Source organism: Merops nubicus, unplaced genomic scaffold (assembly GCF_000691845.1).
Source record: "Merops nubicus isolate BGI_N331 unplaced genomic scaffold, ASM69184v1 scaffold14047, whole genome shotgun sequence".
NCBI classification, from domain to species: Eukaryota; Metazoa; Chordata; class Aves; order Coraciiformes; family Meropidae; genus Merops; species Merops nubicus.
In genome coordinates this window covers 60,260-79,024 of record NW_008622383.1, presented here as the reverse complement: position 1 = coordinate 79,024, position 18,765 = coordinate 60,260, and the positions used below count along the sequence as shown (strand labels likewise).

The window sequence follows — 18,765 nt, the reverse complement described above, 5'->3', positions numbered from 1 at the left end:
GCAGGAATGAACTGAGCACTTTAAAAGTCCATGCCACAAAAGAGGAGACAAATTCAAGCAAGATTTTCCCTATGCGCCTTTCACTGGAAAGGTGCATGCTTGCTGATGCCATGACTGTAATTCTCATCATCTCCTGTGTCCTCCAGAATTGAAGAATGGTTTGGGTTGGAAAGGACCTTCAAGATCATCTAGTTCCAACCCCCCTGACATTGGCAGTGACACCTTCTGTGAGACCAGGTTGCTCAAAGCCCCATCCAACCTGCCCTTGAACACTTCCAGGGGTGGGGCTTCCACAACTTTTCTGGACAATGAGTTCCAGTGCCTCACAACCCTCACAGTGAAGAATTTCTTCCTTGCATGTAATCTCTATCTCCCCTCTTTCAGTATAAAGCCATTACCCCTCATCCTATCACTACAGTCCCTTGTAAAGAGTCTCTCCCCAGCTTTCTCGTAGCCCCCTCCCCTTGAAGTACTGGAAGGCTGCTGTAAGGTCTTCCTTGAGCCTTCTCTTCAGGCTGAGCAACGCCAGCACTCTCAGCGTGTCTTCACAGAGCAGTGCTACAGCCTCCTGACCATCTTTGGGGCCCTCCTCTGGAATTGTTCAAGCAGGTCTGTGTCCTTCTTGTGTTGGAGGCCCCAGAGCTGAATGCAGTACTCCAGGTGGGGGTCTCCTGAGAGCAGAGTAGATGGTTCATTGTGAGTTGAAAGCTAACAAGCCTTTGACATAGCTGAACTGGTGCTCTGCCATTTGCTTTAAGTGTCTTTGCACTGAGCTTTCCTAGCCTGTAATTCTTATCTGATCTGTCTTATCTGTAAGAGGGTGCTAGGGTGATAGGAAGTTGTGCAGAGCTTCTGCTATTGCCCTCTTCCTCCTAGGAAGCTACTGGCAGTGAGAACAGTGACTCCCAAGCGTGCTGGGAGCTCTTAGCTCTTCTAATATTGTGAACAGGAGGACATGTTACCCGATTTAAAAGAGTTTTCCTATGTCTGTTCTATGATCATGTAGTTCCATCACGTTATTGCACAAAGCTTCAGCAAATTCCTTATTATTAGTGACTATAACTATATGGCAACCCTAACATGCAGCACAAGTGTATGTCAGAAAGCCAAAATATTAAGGCAAATTCTGCTGTAAGAATTTGAACGTTTGCCATTGCGTTAGTTGATATTAAGTAGACTGCCCATCAGCTGGACACTGTTTTGAGTACAGCTGTCTTAGAATTGGGGAAAAAATTAAATGAAACAGTTGGGAAAAAAATGCACAAGGCTAGTATGCTTTTTCTCTTTTTTTTTTTTTTGTTTCCTGTAGTACAAAGATGTTAAGTTGTCTGAAACTTGCATGTGCTCACTGATGCATCAGTAACTCTCAGTGAAGCAGTTTTGATAGAACTGCCTTCAGCTTAGTGTAGTACTGACCCTGGAGAGGTTTGGAAAAATGTCTGTGTACTTGATCACTGAAGTCTGTTGCTGGCACAGAGGAACAGGAGGAGAAAAAAATGCAGTTCAGTGTTGTACCTACATATTAAAGTATCAAAGTTGAAGTATATATGTACTTTGTATTAGCCTATTTCCACATCATTATCGGAAAGAGAGTTCCCTGACATAATTTGGTAAACATTTTCACTTATTACCTTATTTTCTTGATCTTTAAATACATTGAGTAAGAGGTTGCACTTTTATTTTGATGTTTCGTCAAGGTTTAGTTTTGGGAATGTGTAATAGAATTTTCAGCTGCGTCACAGTTTGGCAAGCATATCTCTGTAAATCACTGGTGGCTATTTCAGTGGTGAGTTAACTAGCCTCTATTTTCTCCAGGGATATTTCTAACTTTCAAGCTGGAGTACTTCCACTCTCAGTGATGTTTCTTTGGCCTGGCTTTGATTTATACAAATGGTAATTATAGGGGCTTTGGATATGTGTGTGTGTGTGTGTATGTGTGTGTGTGTGTGTATAGAGTTTTGCAAGGTCATACACATTTTTAATGAACTAGCTGAAATGCTGCTTATATATTGCCTGGTTGTTACATAAACAGATTGCAGAGTTTTAAAGGTTCCTTCATTAATGGGTTCAAAAAGAGGAAAAAAAAATAGCAATATCTGTGTAAAGTTGGCTTCAATTTTGTCTCCTAAATTTATATCTTCACTGTCTTTGCAGGCATCAGAAGGTGTCACCTTCATTGGACCTGACACACATGCTATTCAAGCTATGGGAGACAAGATTGAAAGCAAATTGTTAGCCAAGAATGCAAAGGTCAACACGATCCCTGGCTTTGATGGAGTAGTCAAGGTGAGAAATCATTTAATTACTGTCTGCCCACTGTAACCACAGTGTCTAAATCAAAGTACACTTATTGAAGGTCTGATGCAAAATGTAATTATAACTTAAACTTCTTATTCAAAAAGTCGTAATTAAAAATGGTGTACAGGTTTTTACTAGCAGGAGAGCTTTTGAGAAGAAGAGAATATCCTACATAAAATAACGTAATAAGGACTGCTTCTATGGAGTCCCTAAAAATGTTTTGCTTTAAATTTAGCATGAAGGCAGGTAAATGTGTTAAATAACAGGTGTGAATTTGACTATCTGCACGTGTCTTTACACTTCTGAGGTCTTCCTGTTGGCCAAGACCTTAACATCCCTAAGTTAACAACAAAGTCTGTTACACTGTATGAAGTTTCCATTTTGCAGTCTCTGCTGATGGTGTAGACTTCCATGTGCTGCAAAACTCTGGGTGAGGGTAAGGGGGAAGTCAGTGGCTCATTGTCCAAATGCACAGCTAGTGTTCTTCTTGGGGTTTTAGTAGAAATTGTTTCCAATAGTCTTCTAAAAATATTTCAGTTGTTTATATTTTGTCATGTGAAATAAAGTATTTGATTTGGTTTATTTTCTGCTATAGTGATTAAGTATTTAGTTTATTAGCTTTTCTGAGTATCTTTATATTGTCTTTGCTAGTGGAGGTAAATCTTTTTCCCTTTTAAACTTTTTCTTGTGTATGCCTAAAAATTTGGTGTTCTATAAAATGTTGTCTTTCTGGGTTGAAATTTAGTTTCGCATGTCAAGTTACATTTTTTTTTAAATAAAATGTATAAAACCTTGAGTTGCATGAAAGTGAAGTTTTGTTTCAACAGCACTTCGATGTCATGAAGGGAAAGCTTTTCAGGTTTTATTTATGATAATTGATATTGACCTCTGATCGTCATAAACCTTATTTATATGACGAAATAGGAAATGCCAAGGTAATTGGGAGCAACTGAATATATTGGTGGAATGCAGACTATATTTTAAGGAACAACATATACTGGGGCAGTGGAGTTCAGCACGTCAGCTAAGTTGAATTTTAAACTCTGTTATGAGGAAAAAACAGCAAACCCAACTAAATTAGAAAGGTGATTAGTACGAAGGGGCTGAGCCTCCACAAAATCATCTGTTCTGATGGGGATGCCTGGAGAACTTGGCTAGTGAGAGAACGATAAAACTGTGAAATAAGAGATCAATGTGCACAAGGGAATTCTTCAGCACTCGTGATGGAAACACCCGGCGTGTGTAATCCCTGGCCTTGGGATACACTGCAACAGGGAAAAGTGCAAGGGCTTGTTCCTCGTCTGGAGGGCTCCGTGTGAGGGTCAGGCTGGCGTTTGTGGCACTGCTGGAAAGCTGAACGCAGCATTCCTTCAGGTTTTTGTTGCGTGTGGTCCTTCAGTGTTTATAAGATTTACCAGTAGCTAAGCTATTGTGCATAAGATCTTCTTTTCTATCTGATGTTCTGTATATTCTTCTAGAAATCCTGAAAATACCTTCTAGAAAAAGAATTAGGAAATAACTTCAAATTAATCATCTAAAGCCCACAAAATATCTTCTAATGCAGGTTCAAATATGAAAATGCTGTTTTTATCACTCTATCAAGTTAAAACTTAATTAAGGGTTTGTTATTATGCTGAGGTAAATAAACCTGGCAAAGTGGAATAGTGGTTAATGAACAGGTAGACATATAATTGGTGAATCTGAGCTACTTGTGTGTATGCTTTTGTTTCTGAGACCTTTAATTGCACTGTTTTTTCACAATTATCTGAAGTTCCTGACACAAAGTGAGAGAACATAAGTGACCTGTTTGGCAATTGGCTATATGCAGTGATATTTTTAACACCAAATGAACAGGAATATGGGGTTGAGTTGACAGCTCCAACCCTCAGCTATTGAAAGTAACTGTGCAGTAGTTGCTTAATCCTGAAGCATCCATATCGTATCAATTTCACGTACCTCAGCCTTGCACTAGTTCTGATTAACTGAAGAGTGCTGATGAAAAAGAACATGAGATTAAAAAACAACCAACCCAGCAGTGTACCCACCAAATAAGAAAAAGTAGAGTCCACAGATGTTGCCAGTGCTGTAGCTTCCATCAGAAATGGGTGATGAAAATTTTAGGTTAACCAGAGCTTTGGTTACCAGTTTTAGGAAATAAAACTTGTGATAAATGCTATTCTCATCCTTACTATGGATCTAAATGCATGGCTGTGTTTGTCCTCTGGTCTCCTTCCTGTGGCCATGTGTCTTTTGCTTAGATGAATAACCAAGCAGTCAGGTCATACAGGATGCCTGATCTTCAGTTAGAGCTTGAGGTACTGTTTTGCCAATTCAGACTAAGATAGGAAGGGCAAGGCTGTGTGATATCAGGTACTATCTGAATAGAAACACACAAGGAAATGGAGACTGTAGAATTTAGGCATTCTGTGGGATACCTCTTTTGGTCATGGAAGCTTTCAGAATCTTTGAGAGCTCTTTTTCTTTGGGGAAAAAACCCCAAAACTTTAAAGGTCCTAGGAAGGAATTGTCTGGTTGATACCTGGGTTGTTGAGAGGTGCCTTCATTTTTATAGTGGAGTCTAATAAAGCTGGAATAAAACTGCATTCATGCCTCTGACAATGCCAGAAGTTAAGAAAGATCAGTTGCATGCGTTCTTTGTGGATGAATAGTTAAAGCGAACATAGGGTATAAACTTCTAGAGCTTCATTATTCAAGTCACGACTGCACTGAAAATCTTGTTACTTGAAGAGTTGTCTTTAGAACTTGTTAAATAGTGCTGCAGATACACAGGTCCTTCATAAATAAGAGGGGAAGACGTACCTTTTATTTATGTTGCTTAGCACTTACACGTAGTAGACACTGAAGTTGCACAGTGTTTGTAATGGCGTCTTGGAGAAGTTGCATGTAGAAAAATTCCCGGCAAGTAGAAATTAAATTAGAAATTTAAGAGAAGGAACACTTCAACAATGTGCATAAGGACATGGAAGGATTGAAGAGGATGATGCTTGGCATAACAGAAACAACTACTCTCATATAGGCAAACCCTGGAGGAAATATGAAACTGAGAATGGGAAGAGGTGGAGTGAGAGTGGAAAGTGTAGTTGGATGAAGTAATTTTCTTCTCATCCCCGTTCAGTTTCTCAGTTGGCTGCTGCAAGGGTTATTCAGCCTACACATGTAAGGAACCAGAGTCTGGTGCTCCTGGCTAGAGAGTCAACAAAAGCATTCAAAGGTAGTTAATTTCAAAATCTGTAACTACAATTACTTTCATAAAACCTGATTGGGAGAGATAGTGGTAAATAGCCTTGATCAAAGGAATCGCTGTTAATCTATGTAAGTGGTGACTGTACTGAGGTTAGAGCTGGGAAGGTGTATTGTCTGTAAAGGAGTGAAGGGGAACAAGGGACAAGAAGAAGGTGGAGGCTCAATAATTAGTGTAAGGAGGTGCTGTGGTGAAAAACTGGTGAATGAAAGAATGGCAAGAGAAGAAAGATTTTCATGTTGTGTTACCATGTACAGCCAGTTGGATTTTATGGCTGGTAGAGCACAGCTGGATGTTGACCCGGAAGTTTAAGGTCTCTGGGTGTCTGTTTAGTTTCACTGATGTCAGTAGAGGCGCTGAATGTTTCAGCAAGGCTACGAATATACTGTATGTAGGTTCCAGGTCTCTGTGTGGGATGTGTTCTCCCATTTGGGGTATTGATATCGGTATTAAACGATCACCGTATTGCCTTGTTGGAGACTAGACATGAACTGGAGGTTCTCTCAGCCCAGCATCCTCAGACATGAAAAGTATTATGAAGATCTTCATAATTCATACAAAGTTTTACAGCTCTAGGAGGGTCTTAAAAGGCTTTATCTTGGTATTTCTCTACATTAGAACAGTTTTGCTTTTTTGTCTCCACCTGCTGGTACCTGGCAGAGAGGCATGAAATCGGGAAGTTGGAAATTCCTGTGTTAAATTGAATATTTTATTTCTTTTTAAAATAATGAAATCAGCCGTTTGTAAAAACGCTGTGACGTCATTTTATAACTCTTACAAATTTTTTTTATAAACTTGTACCATTACTTGAACATTTTTATTTGTACTGTAAAAGATGGTGCTAAAATTATATATTTCTTTACGATCTCCCATTTATTTTGGCAAAATGGTAATGTAACCAAAGTGTTTTTGGAGGAAACAGCAGTAAATCATTGAGGACTTCTGCTTAAAAAAAAAAAAAAAAAAAAAAGAAAAGATAATGCTTTTAGTACCAGTGTGGTTTTGTATATTTTGCACCTATAGACTTCTGTGTTATGCAGTATCATAGTACTCAGTTTTTTGCCCCCTCCTCCCTGCAAATGATGTGTATCTATCATAAGTTCTTTTCACCAAAACCTTAAAATATCCTATCTTTGAGTACTCAAACAGCTGCTGCATTTATGTAATCCGCAAGTGAAATGCATGGTACCAAACCACATTTTTCTTAGGGAAAAAGATCAAAAGACTTAACAGAGATTTCAGTATGTCAGTTGTTTATTAATTTTTTGTTTATTAGTTTATTTTTTCTCTTTAAAGTACACCATATTTTTGTTTTTGAAGCAGAACTGCTCTTTGAAGGCTAAAGAATTTAAATATGCATTGATTATTATTTTTTTTTAATCTTAGAGCTTGCGTTCTAATATATTAGAACTGTAAAAGAAACAGATGTTGAAACAGTGTAAATGAATAACTGTGCTGGGCAGATGACTTCAGCCTGTTCGAGCCAGAACCGAGACAATTAGTGCAACTGATACGATGTCACTTGTTACGTAAAGTTGTTGTATGCATGTATAAAAATACAGTGGCAGGGAAAAGCTCCCCTGGAATGATTTGCAGCTTGTCTTCCTGGGGACTGCAGCGTATCAGTTAGCCACTTGTTTGCAGGTAACTAAGTGAAAAAAAATGACCCTGTTTGCTTCCCCCTTCTTAGTTCTATTTTGCAAATATATGAGTAAATTTGCAAGAGAAAAGAAATGTAAAAGTTTCCTTCTCGACTATAATCGTGGCTCTTCATCAGTCATCACTCTTCCTGCATTTTGTTCAAGAGGCTCTAATTGTCTGCATTTGGCAGGTTTAACACTTCCTGACAGAGAGGCTATTAAGGGGAAGTATTCTCGCATAACTGTCACAGGCAGGAACAAAGAAACTTCAAACTCAATGTGTGGAAACCACTAACATTCTTAAATGACCCTTTTCATGCATTTTATCCCTTTAAGCTAAAATTTGGAGGGTGCAGGGTCATGGAAAGCAGCAAGGTGTAATAAAACAGTAAACCCTATTTTTTTTTTAATATATTTTTTTTTTTTGAGTGGGGAGGTTTTTTTAGTAGATTTATCTCTTGACTTGGAAACAATTGTTATTTGGGAAAATCTCATTAACAGATGTGACTGGAGTAAAAAGACTTAAAACTGATGTTGCTTTCAGGACTGCTTTGAACTTAACAAGCACCGATTTGTGGAGCAGACTAGCTAATGAAAGGAAATTAAATTTTCTGACAACTTCCCCTGCCAGCCCCCTTATTCTTCATGGGGCTGTTACTAGGTACTGAAGACTTTTAAAGAGGATTTTGTTTTATTATCGGACATAAATGAACCAGGTATGAACATTTCTTATGTATTTTTTTTTTTAAGTTCTGACCTGGGTGCTTTTAAAACGGATTGCCTTGAAAGCTTTAAAAATATCAGGTTTCATTTTAATGTTCATAAGTCAGCCCCCATAGTTTCAGGCACACTTAGCAGCTGGCAGTTGCCAGACATTACTGCCTTCCATACAGATTTTTTAATGCATGTCACAGAATAGTATAAATATTATTGAATTTGGATGGAATTTTCAAACTTAACCTGCGCCACTGTCATTTAACCCTTTTTCTTTCTAGTATTGTATAATGGAAATATATTGTTGTCAGTAGAAGAAACCAGAATTAACTACTGCAGGAGAAGAGATTTGTTTTTTAAAAAAGTAAGCAATTTGAGTCTTTTGGGGTTTATTCTCTGTATGTCTCCTAGTATGTTTTTTTCTGTACCAGGCTGTAGTAGTATGAGTCAGCTGAAGCAATAAGCATCAACAAAATGATTTTTCTAATTGTCATATGCTAGTAATGTGCAGACTCTTAAACGTGAATTTAACATTAATTGTTAATTCATGTGAATCTTCTCATTTTGGATACAGTTTAAAGTAATGCATCTAGGTTTTATTCTGACTTTAGAATGAAAAGCATTATCAGAACTGAAATGCTTGTGTTCTTTCCTCATTAGACCAAAAAAAAAATTGTTTTAAAAAGTTCTGCGAGTTTTTTTCCTCAACCTAAATCACTCCCAAACAATAGAGAATCAACTCCCCCTACTGACAACAACCAGGAAAACACAAGAAATACCTGTGAGGACAGAACCAAGCTGGCTGTGGACAAACTTTAACGATCTGATTTATGGTCCATTATTGATTGTAAACTCCTAAATTCTAGCATTAAATTCCTACAACTGCAGAAAATCATTTTGTGATCCTGGTTGTGTTTCCTGTCAGCTGATTCCTCGTTGCTTTGAGTTTCTCTGGATACTAATGATGAGGTAGAATTTACATTCCACTTATGGTATTAATTTTACATTCCTCTGGCTGAAAAGGGTCAGAAGGTTGTAAAATCAAACATTAAATGAATCAGAGGAGACAGTAGTGCAATATATGACTGCCCTCAGGACACAGTGCAGTGGCTGATGGGATTAACGTTGGGTCTCATTTCCTGCTTTTACAGGATGCAGATGAAGCTGTCAGAATTGCAAGGGAAATTGGTAAGTTCTTAAATTAGCTATGGTGGGATTTGTGTGCCTCTCAGCAGACATGGTTGACTAAATTGAATGTGTGATAAGTAATCCCTATAGAACAAATAATGTTTTAATAGTTTTTAAGTTCCTTGTTGCCTATAGGGCTGGAAGAATCTAGGCGTTAATGCTTTGTCTCTTAAATCATCATATTTTAGCTTTATGAACTGGACTTTACAGAACAAGTGCAGCCATGATTTGTGGAATGCAAGTAATATGCAGCAATGAATAGCTTGCTAAAGTAGTTATTTCGAAGTGTATCTGCAATTGAATGTGATAGTCAGAAGTTGGGCATGATACATTTCTCTTTATATGGAGGTTGACGCCAGCAGTGTTCTCAGTTCTTCATCTCTATGTACTGCAGTTAGCTTGAGCATCATCCGGAGCACCAGCTTTTCTTCTGTGCTTTTTGGAGTAAAGTCACTATGCAGCTTCTGAATATCTTACAGAATGGTGAAAAGAGCAAACAGCAAACTGTCTGGGACTCGTTCTGATGAAGGTTAAGTGTAAGATGTGTTTAATGAGTTTTGGCTTTTATTTACTAAAGCTTAATATTAGGGAAAATATTAAACCATATGCTTGAAATTATACATGTTCTTTAAATGCTTTCTAGAAGAAGAATCTAGTGCAATAAGATTTTTCTTGGGATTTTTGAAATGCTAATTTTAAGAGGCAGTAGCCATGAGAACCTACTTAGGGTCATCACAAGTACTTAATTCAAAGGATGTATCTGCATTTGAAGTTTCTTTTACTGATCTAGCTACAAATATCTCACCTGTGTCAAAAGCTGTGGCTGTACCTTATGTTCCAAATAGAAACTGGGACTTGCACTGCTGCAGATGGCTTTTCACCAGTGTAACACCTTTCCACTTTGAGTTTAATTTGGGATTTGTATCCTGCACTGGTTAACTGCTCTGAAACCCCTCCTTGTGGGCTTGGCTGGCTTTTAGGCTAACACAACTGAAGTCAGCATTTCTGTGCATCAGCCTTTATGTCCCTGTTGGGAAATCGAGTGATTGCTGATCACTTGCATGGGAACAAAGCAAAAGGAACAGCTTATCAACCAAATTGGAACATTTGGAGAAGAACTGTAGATAAAATTGGTTTTAGTCCTTAATGGCATAGTATTATGACTTCAGTTTCACTTCAGTTGTCTTTCTTGCTCTTGTTTTTCCAAGATTTCCTGCACGTATTTTTAAAGCTGTTTTGATTAGTGTAAGTTGGAAGGCGATCAGTGGCTACCTAGATACCTCTTAAAATGTATTCTTTCTTAATTTTCTTCAGAGTTCTGGTGTTCTTTTGATTGATTCTCATCTTTTATATTGGTAGTGCTTTGGAGGTCATTGTGTCAAGTCAGTCATAAATCTGTAGATATTAAAGTCAATTGCAGACAACTGGGTGGTGCTTTATCTAGATGGCAAATTCTTAAACCATTCTGGTACAGAAAAGGTTTGTAATACGCCATATAGTGAAAGAAAAATATCCTTTCTAGATTTTTCTTCACCTGTGTTTTGATCAGTTAACAGTTTGGTTAAGTTTTTTGTCTAATAAAGACCACTGATCAGTGGTCACCTGATGATTTATAATTTCAAAGGATCTAAAATAAAATTAAAGACTCTTATGTATGTAATGGTTTTGACCTCATATGTGAGGCACTCAATATGCAATTGAATACTTTCAGATTACTTTGATTTCACTTATACAGAGCCTCAGTCTTCCAAGAATGCTTAAGTAATTATTTAAAAACAATTCATTGTAGTTCAGTGCTTAAAACTCTAAAACATTGTGCGATGTTCTCTTACTGCTTCTGTTTGTCTCTGCTTCTCCCTGCTGTGTTCTGGCCAAAGATCCAGTAATAGTGGAGTTTGGCACTTCAGGGTTGAGACACTGTGTTTACCTGTTTCAGTGCCTATTATTTACAAATTTTGTAAGTATGGGATTAAAACCTACCTTTTGCCCTTCATTTGAAATATGCTCTCCCAAGCTGTCAAGAGACAATCTGACAGAGATATTGGGCTAACTCAAGAACTGGAAGAAGTTCAGGCACAAAGTACTGTATAGGCTCCTTTCTGTAGTCTGCCCTACATGTCTGTGTGGGCTGTTCTCTTGCGATCCTTTCTGTAGTGTTTAATCACACTGGCTCTTTTCCCATGCTAGTTTTAAGTCTGTTTGCAAGCTGTATACTAAGAACTGATGACTTCTTCTCTGAAGCTTCAATGAAACTCCATAAAGTCTTACTCTTCAGTTTGAAAGAATGATATAACTATGAAGTTTAGGCAGTTAAAGTAAATGAAAGTTTACACAAAACTGAAGGGGAGAAAAACATGTTTTTATCATGTTTCTTTTGACATGGTTTTAGTTAGTACTAGCTTTTAAAAAATTGATTCAGATTTATGCAGCTCATTTTCTTTCTTACTACTTGTCAGTTTGGGGAAAATTTTTTTTGTAACATAAAAAATATAAAAATCTGCTTTCTGTGATACTATTCCATAAGATTTGAGTAGCACAGCTCTTGAGGCGCCCTGTTGTTTAAAATGTACAGTACCAGAAGTGTTCATGAGATACAGGTTTACATACTGAATCTCTTGACTAATAGTTTATGAACATCTCCTGCTTATTTTCACTACTAACTTTTTGAAAAAATGTCACAGCTACAGCTTATTTCAGCAGTAACAAAGGAACAAAATTTTGTTCCTAAAGAAATGTGAGCTTGAAAAGGTCAAATGCCTTTATTCATAAATCACTTTGTTACTTGGGAATAATTCATTCAATGCTTTTTTTTGGTATAAATGAATTGGAGAAGACAACCTTTCTTGGCTTCAGAAATCACTGCACTGACAGCTAAGTCTTGAAAAGAAAAATCTCTCTTCTCCCTCCAAACAAAGTGTTTTAATAAACGAAGTTATTGTCTACTGGCATTATTGGACATGTGGTCAGTTGTCATGTTCCTCTTACCAACTGAACAAAGTTTGAACTTCTGTCTAATTGTTCCCCGCTGTTAGGCTACCCTGTCATGATCAAGGCCTCAGCAGGTGGTGGTGGGAAAGGCATGAGAATCGCTTGGGATGATGAAGAGACCAGGTGAGATGCTGTCCAAAAGCTTGCCTTGATGAATGCTGCAGTTACCAAAGTCCCATTAAGTCACTGTGAGCTGACAGTTGAGCAGATATGAAATGTTAGACAGAGAAATTGGATATTATTTGGTTTTCTCCTTTTCATCTAGTGAGCAGTATATGTTGGGAGTTCGCATGTGCCTATTTAAAATTAATTTTTGCATAAACCTTAACAAAACACAGTCCATTAATTTGAGTAAAAAACCAGCACTTACAACTGCCTTTAGTCCAATAGCAGACTGTAAATTTAGACTGTAAATAACATTTTGTCGTATGCCTTTCAGAATGCTGATGTATTAATTGTCTCTGTGTTAGGTAGAATATTTATTGGCCCTGATTCTCAAACATTAATGCATGCCATTAGTTCAGTTAAAGTTGATGAGACTGATTACTCATGTGTGGAAGCACATATGTGGTTTCCAGAATGTGCTCTAATAAATTGCATATTTCTGTGTTTAAAATATTTTAGTCTCAGCAAACTATTGTGCTTTTGCCTGCTTGAAACAACGCTTGTTTAAACAGACACTTTCATGTCTCTTAATGGTTGTCTGAATCCTGAACACTTCATAATGCTTTGTTATTGACTCTGAAGGTTTTTTCCAGTCCATTCTCTGCTGATGCTCCAGCAGTGAAGAGCATGGTGTCAACCCCATGTGCACTGATACTACAGGAAAAATGTGTTTGGGATTTTTCAAAGCCTTGTCACAAGAAGCCTGTTTGATCCCAAATTAGACAAACTAAATGTTTTCCTTTCCATATGGAGTGACAGGAATGCATGTGCTGGAATCAACTCAAAGTACAACTCAAGTTTTCATTAGTTTGATTTAGTCACCTGCAAGATTTCCCTGTCATATTTTTGTATTCCCTATTAAAGTTTTGTTTACCAAAACCTAAAAACTGGAGAAAAGAACAATGAATGACTGGCAGTTAAATTTGAAATTTAAAAAAAAAAAAAAAAAAAAAGGGATTTTTTTTGTACCTTGCTACCTCTATAGCCCACTTATATTCAAATCTAAATAGGAAAACAAGTTTTTGTGCATTGGAATCAAGATCTAGAATAACCTGCTTTCTTAAAAGGGTGCTTTGTTCCCAGTGCTTTATAATCCAAAATTACTACCTTGATCCTGTTCAGGCAGCAATTGCATCTGTTGAACTTGAAAGGAAGGCATTCCTTTCTTGTTTTGCTCAGGAAGGAGCAAAGGAGCTCAATTCAAGTAACTGTTTAAAAACGGAAAACTGCATCTAAAAATCGTGACTGCTAATTTGTTCTAGAGAAAAGTTGTGGTTACTGTTTAGGAAGTCACTTGATAGAGCTGATTGGTATCAATAGAACCTAGTTAGGGAATTATTTATACCTTTGGTATTACTTTGACCCAGTGATACTCAATGATATTAGTTTGACATACTTGCCTTGTCTGTGGAAAGTCTTTGAAGTGCCATTCAGCTCCTTCTTTGTCAGTGGTGTCCTTATAATGATCCTTTAAGTTACTTATGCAAGCCTTGTCTTTATACTGTCATTTTATAAGAGTAATATCTAAAAGGTGCTGAGAGAAAGAACACCTACATTGAGTCACAGATCAACACTAGTTACTGGTCCTGTATCAAGGAGAAATGCTTATTTTGATACTTATGGGTAGGCAGAGGTGGAGGCAAAATTAAGTTGACAAAATAATTGTTGCAATAAAATAAAACTGATATGAAGAGAGACGAAGATAGAAACAAATTTACTTTGCATTTACATACAAAGTAGAGCCCTTGGGTTTCTCTTGGAGTCTGTCTTGAAGTGTCTATGAGGTTGTAAAATATTTGTTGTACACATCCATTAATTATGTTATGGAACTAATATTGTTCTTTTGTGTGTCTGAAGAAGAATATCTGATGCCTGAGGAAGGACATCTGATTGTTTTGAAGGCAACTCAACTTGTTACTGACAGAACAACGTATCTGATAGTTTTAATAGCCCATTAAAAGTTGTTGACCTCGCGTATCATCTTGCTGCATCCAAATCCATGTAATCCTAAGAATAAACTAATTTTCAGCTATTGGCAGCCTCTGAAAAGCCAGTGTCTGAATGGCCTTTTGTATTTCAGGGTTCATAGATGCAAGATGAGTGTGAAGAATTGCTGATAATATTTTGATTTGTAACTTGCTTTGGCTTTCTCATGTGGGATTAATTCCAGATACTCTTTGGGGGAAAAAAGAAAAAAGGCTTAAATAAATTCATTTTGTTTGAAACCTAAATATGGATTTCAGGACACTTGAAAGTTTTTCTTGTCTCAACTGGCTGTGCATAATATTTAAAGAAGGCTTACATGTATTGTGTGTTGTGAGGTGGCAACAACTACTGAAAATGGGAAAGATCCATCTGAACAACTTAATTGCTACTGCTACGGAATTATTATTTGCTGTGGTAACTTACCAGTGCTTTATCTTTCATATTTCTTAAATACCCCCAATGTTGAAAATGTTAGATCCTTTATTATGATGCTATTCCAGCTATAGCTAAGATTACTGTAACTTTCAGCTAGTATTTCTAGTTAGAAATATAAGAACAGTTTTGCCACTGTTGAAATAGCTTTTCATGTGCATGTGACTGTGGAAGGCATGTTGCTCCTTGCCTCTTTATCTGGGTAGGGTTTCTGTTGTATTTATTTAGATATGAATCCTTCGTAACTCTCAGTTCTGTTGCTTTTTACCAAATTTCCGTGAAGTTCTAGTGCAGAATTTTGTGTACAGCTCAAGCCAACAACCCACATCTGAAATTAAAATAGCACTTTCTTCACTCCAGTGTAATCCCTAGTCATCTTGGTTTGGATAAGGAGAATTTAGGATGCCCTTTCTTCACGTAATAGATGCCCACTTGAAATTATATTGAAAAGGAAGTACAGATTTCTGAAGAGTGGTTTGTACTGAATTCAGATTTGTAGGTTCTTCACAGCCTGAGAGAGTTCTGCTGCTGTATGTATCTTAAAGTGCTTCTGACTTGGTGTGGTTGATCATACGCAAGAGCAGAACTGGGGTGAAGAGCCTCTGTGCTTGCATCCCAGGGAGTGTGATCTGAAAGTGCTTTCCAAATACAGGCAACATGAAATTCATTATGAAGTACAACAAAACATACCTTGGGTAGGTGTCTGAATATCTGGGAATTTTCTATGTCATTCCTTCTTGACTGTGGGGAAACTGAAGGCTCTCGTTTTCAGTATGCTTATAAAAATTGTACTTGTGAAATAAGCCTCTGGGCTTCGAGGCTTCAAGTAGTCTGTTGAGAGCTTTGAAAAGGAATTACTTGAGGACCTTATCCTCTCCAAAAACCAGATTCACAGTTTCTGGAAGGGGTTGTGGTGGATCTTTGCACACAAAGATACTAACTGGCATGTGTGTAAGCCCAGCTTGGGTCAAGGCATCTGATGTGTGATGGGTACTCCTGCAGGTGGGGGCTGTGGGGTCACTGCATGTACTCCATGGTGCCACACTGTCAGTAGTGCTCCAGCTTCCTGGCTGGGTGTCTGTGTGTGCCTTCAGGTGGCTGGCTTGGGGTGTGAGCCATCCTTGCAGCAAGGCAGTTTGGGACCCTTTTCATCATGAAGCAGTCTATCAATCTACAAGCTGGGAAGCAGCAAACAGAAGCACCTAGAAGCAGCAAATGTGTAATATGATAAAAAAAGAAGTTAAAACTGCCACTAAAAGTTACTGAGAACCTAAGAAGAAATCTTAACAGAAAATCTTGCCTGAATAAACAGCTTGCCACCAATTCCACACCTCCCCACCCGTTTCTGTTGTCACAACTGTCTCTGCTGCACTCTTCCTTATAAGAAACTACTAAAGTATCTCCTACTAAAGCCCCTCCTAGCTGCTTGTTTGCTGCCTTCCTTACATACCAGCTCAGCTGATGTCCCTATGGTGTGGGTTGCCCAGTATTGTCTAATGGACAAAAGACAGTAATTGTCCTCCCCACATCCTGCCCCTTGGTCTAGTGCAAGTGGCTGACACCAGAAAACTCTGAAGACGGCTGTGTTGGCATGTGATTAGTGTTTGGAATATGAGTCTGCACAGAGCCCCTTTCAGGAATCTTCTGACCAGGGCGCCTCTGTACTTTGGGTTGTAGCACAGAGGTGTGAATGGTGGCCTTCACAGAGGTGAGGTACATCAGCCTGAACGGTTGTCTTGTCAAACATCAGGGCTCAGTTAGGCTGTAGACAACATGTTGCTTCTACAGTGTACACTGTACCTGGGCCTAGACAGGGGCACTAAGCTCAGGTTTCCGGGTCCCAGGTTCTCTTGCACTGCTGGGCTTGGCATAGGCAGGAAAGTTTCGGACTTGGCCGCGCATTCGAGTTCAGTTTGTGCTGTGTGGGAAGCATCTTCCTGGCTCTGAGGCTCTGTGGAGCTGTTGGTTAGGGAAAGGATAAGGCTTCAAATACAAAATTCTTGTCTAGCCTAAATGGTGTGTGTGTTTTTTTTTTTTTTTAATTTTCTTTTAAATAGTCATAAAAAGACTCAGACCTGTCTCCATTTCGTTAGTATGATCTCTTTAAGGAAGGTGAAATGTGTTTGTGGTAACTTTCATTGCTGAACAAATGCAACTGCACAGATTTGTAAGATACAAACAAGGTCAGGACACGTGACTGAGAGTATTGTTCTTATATATGTAATTTAAAAAGATTTACAGATGTATGATGAGGCACCTGGCTTTCTTTTTTAGCACATATTGCAGTTTAGGTTTCTAATTAGCACATACTTCAATAAAGGAAAAATAGTTGTGCATAAAACGGATAAAACATTTGCAAAAGGGAACAATATAGGAGTTGAAGTAGCTCTATTCTGTTTCAGTAAGAAACACTGTGTATGGCTCTTTGTTACCTCACTTTGGTTTTTTGGACAGATCAAGTAGTGTCCAGAATCAAAAGTTTTGATGTCCCTTTTTACTTTATTAAGCAATTCAATATATTGAAGTTACATATTAGTTTAAGAAAGATTGTACATTGAGTATATCATCTTAAAATGATAGCACGTTATTCTGCGATCCTGAAAAAAGGTGAAGAAATACATTTAAATATACACATTTCTATATACTGTAAATGTAGATTTTCCACAGCTTTATAGTCCATGTTTTGCTTGTGGAATTGAACTAGGTTCAAGAGATGGAAAGCACAGAAACTTCAGCTTAGTTGTGCAGTGGTTTGTATTCTGGGCAGAAATACCAGGGCTGCTGCATTGCAGTCTTCAGTACCACAGAAATTTGTTCCAAAGTTGCTGTATGGATCAGCATGAGTGGGACTAATCTGGCAGTTAAAGAGCCTGTAGAAAAATTCTGTGGAGCCTTTGGGTCCCTGCATTATGGTGCGTTTCACCCTGAGAAAACTGTGCAGGAGGTTATCAGCAGTTATGCCCCATAGGAGCAATGTTTCTGCCATAATAAATAAAGTCAATAAATATGGCATCTTGTAATCTTTATTTGTTTGAGTAATTCCATTTGTAAAAGAGAAAACAGAGGGAAGTGTGAGGAACGCACAGGAAAACACTCAATTATGTTTTAATGGAGGGAAGAACTAGTAATACAGCTGGTATGCTCTATAAAGTGAAGTATTGCATCTTCAGCCTGTGCTCAGTGATTGAATTTACAGGGTCTGCAATATTTGCAGCTCTTTCATCTAACTAATGTGCAACTAAATTCCACTGTTCTTGAGTATTGAGGGCTGTGTACGTTAAATAAAGGTGAGCTTCACTTTTACGTCTATATAACAAGTACTTTGTGATCAGTAGCTTTAAAAAGTTGTTCATTTTTTGTGCGGAAGAAAATGCCAACAAAGAAAATTCATGCAAAAATTTGTATGAATTATGTAAATGCCCAGGCTTTAAACACACTGAAATTCTCTGTGCTTTGAGATTGTATTTTTTTTGTCTTTGTAAGAAAGGAAAGGAAAAAGAGATGCTCATTAAAGAATCAAATGATAAAATTGTTTTTGGATGTGTGTGCTACCAGATGACTGGAATGAATAAGCGTTCTTTCTTGTGTAATTTAGAACCTGATGTATTTTTTTAAATATAGATTATTCTTTTTGCTTTTGTCATTTAAGGGAAGGATTTAGGTTTTCAGCTCAAGAAGCTGCTTCAAGTTTTGGCGATGATCGCTTATTGATAGAAAAGTTCATCGATAACCCTCGTCACATCGAAATCCAGGTTTGTATTATTATTATTAATACGACTATTAGCTATTGTTTGTGAAATTTTTTAGTAAAGTTTGAACTAATGAATTAATCCTGGTTCAAAAAGTTTCAAACGCTCTGCTAAAAAAGGCCTAGAGTCTTGTGTTTTCCTGTGTCTTGGGCCATTGCTCAAACTACATGGCTATCATGCATAATACAGCCTTCCTGTTTTTATTCTCTAAACTTTCTTGAGCAGGAAGGTGGTGAACTGTGCTCGGCTCATTGAGGTGTAAAAAAATAAAAAGAAGAAAGTTGTAGGCATCTGTCCTGAGGGCTGGAACTTGAACTCTGGATCCTGATTGCAGTGCTTGAGT

The 18,765-nt window shown here is 37.8% G+C and overlaps 1 protein-coding gene across 1 annotated transcript in view; it reads left to right on the top strand.

Moving 5' to 3' along the window:
* PCCA (propionyl CoA carboxylase, alpha polypeptide) overlaps positions 1–18,765 on the top strand; it is a gene marked incomplete at its 5' end in the record, with an annotated part of 138,240 nt that overhangs the window by 68,687 nt on the left and 50,788 nt on the right. Inside the window, 4 exons of the mRNA XM_008944768.1 lie at positions 2,155–2,286; positions 9,066–9,102; positions 12,135–12,213; positions 18,323–18,425. Of these exons, the coding sequence (XP_008943016.1) occupies positions 2,155–2,286; positions 9,066–9,102; positions 12,135–12,213; positions 18,323–18,425 (351 nt within the window). The remainder of the gene's footprint in view (positions 1–2,154; positions 2,287–9,065; positions 9,103–12,134; positions 12,214–18,322; positions 18,426–18,765) is intronic.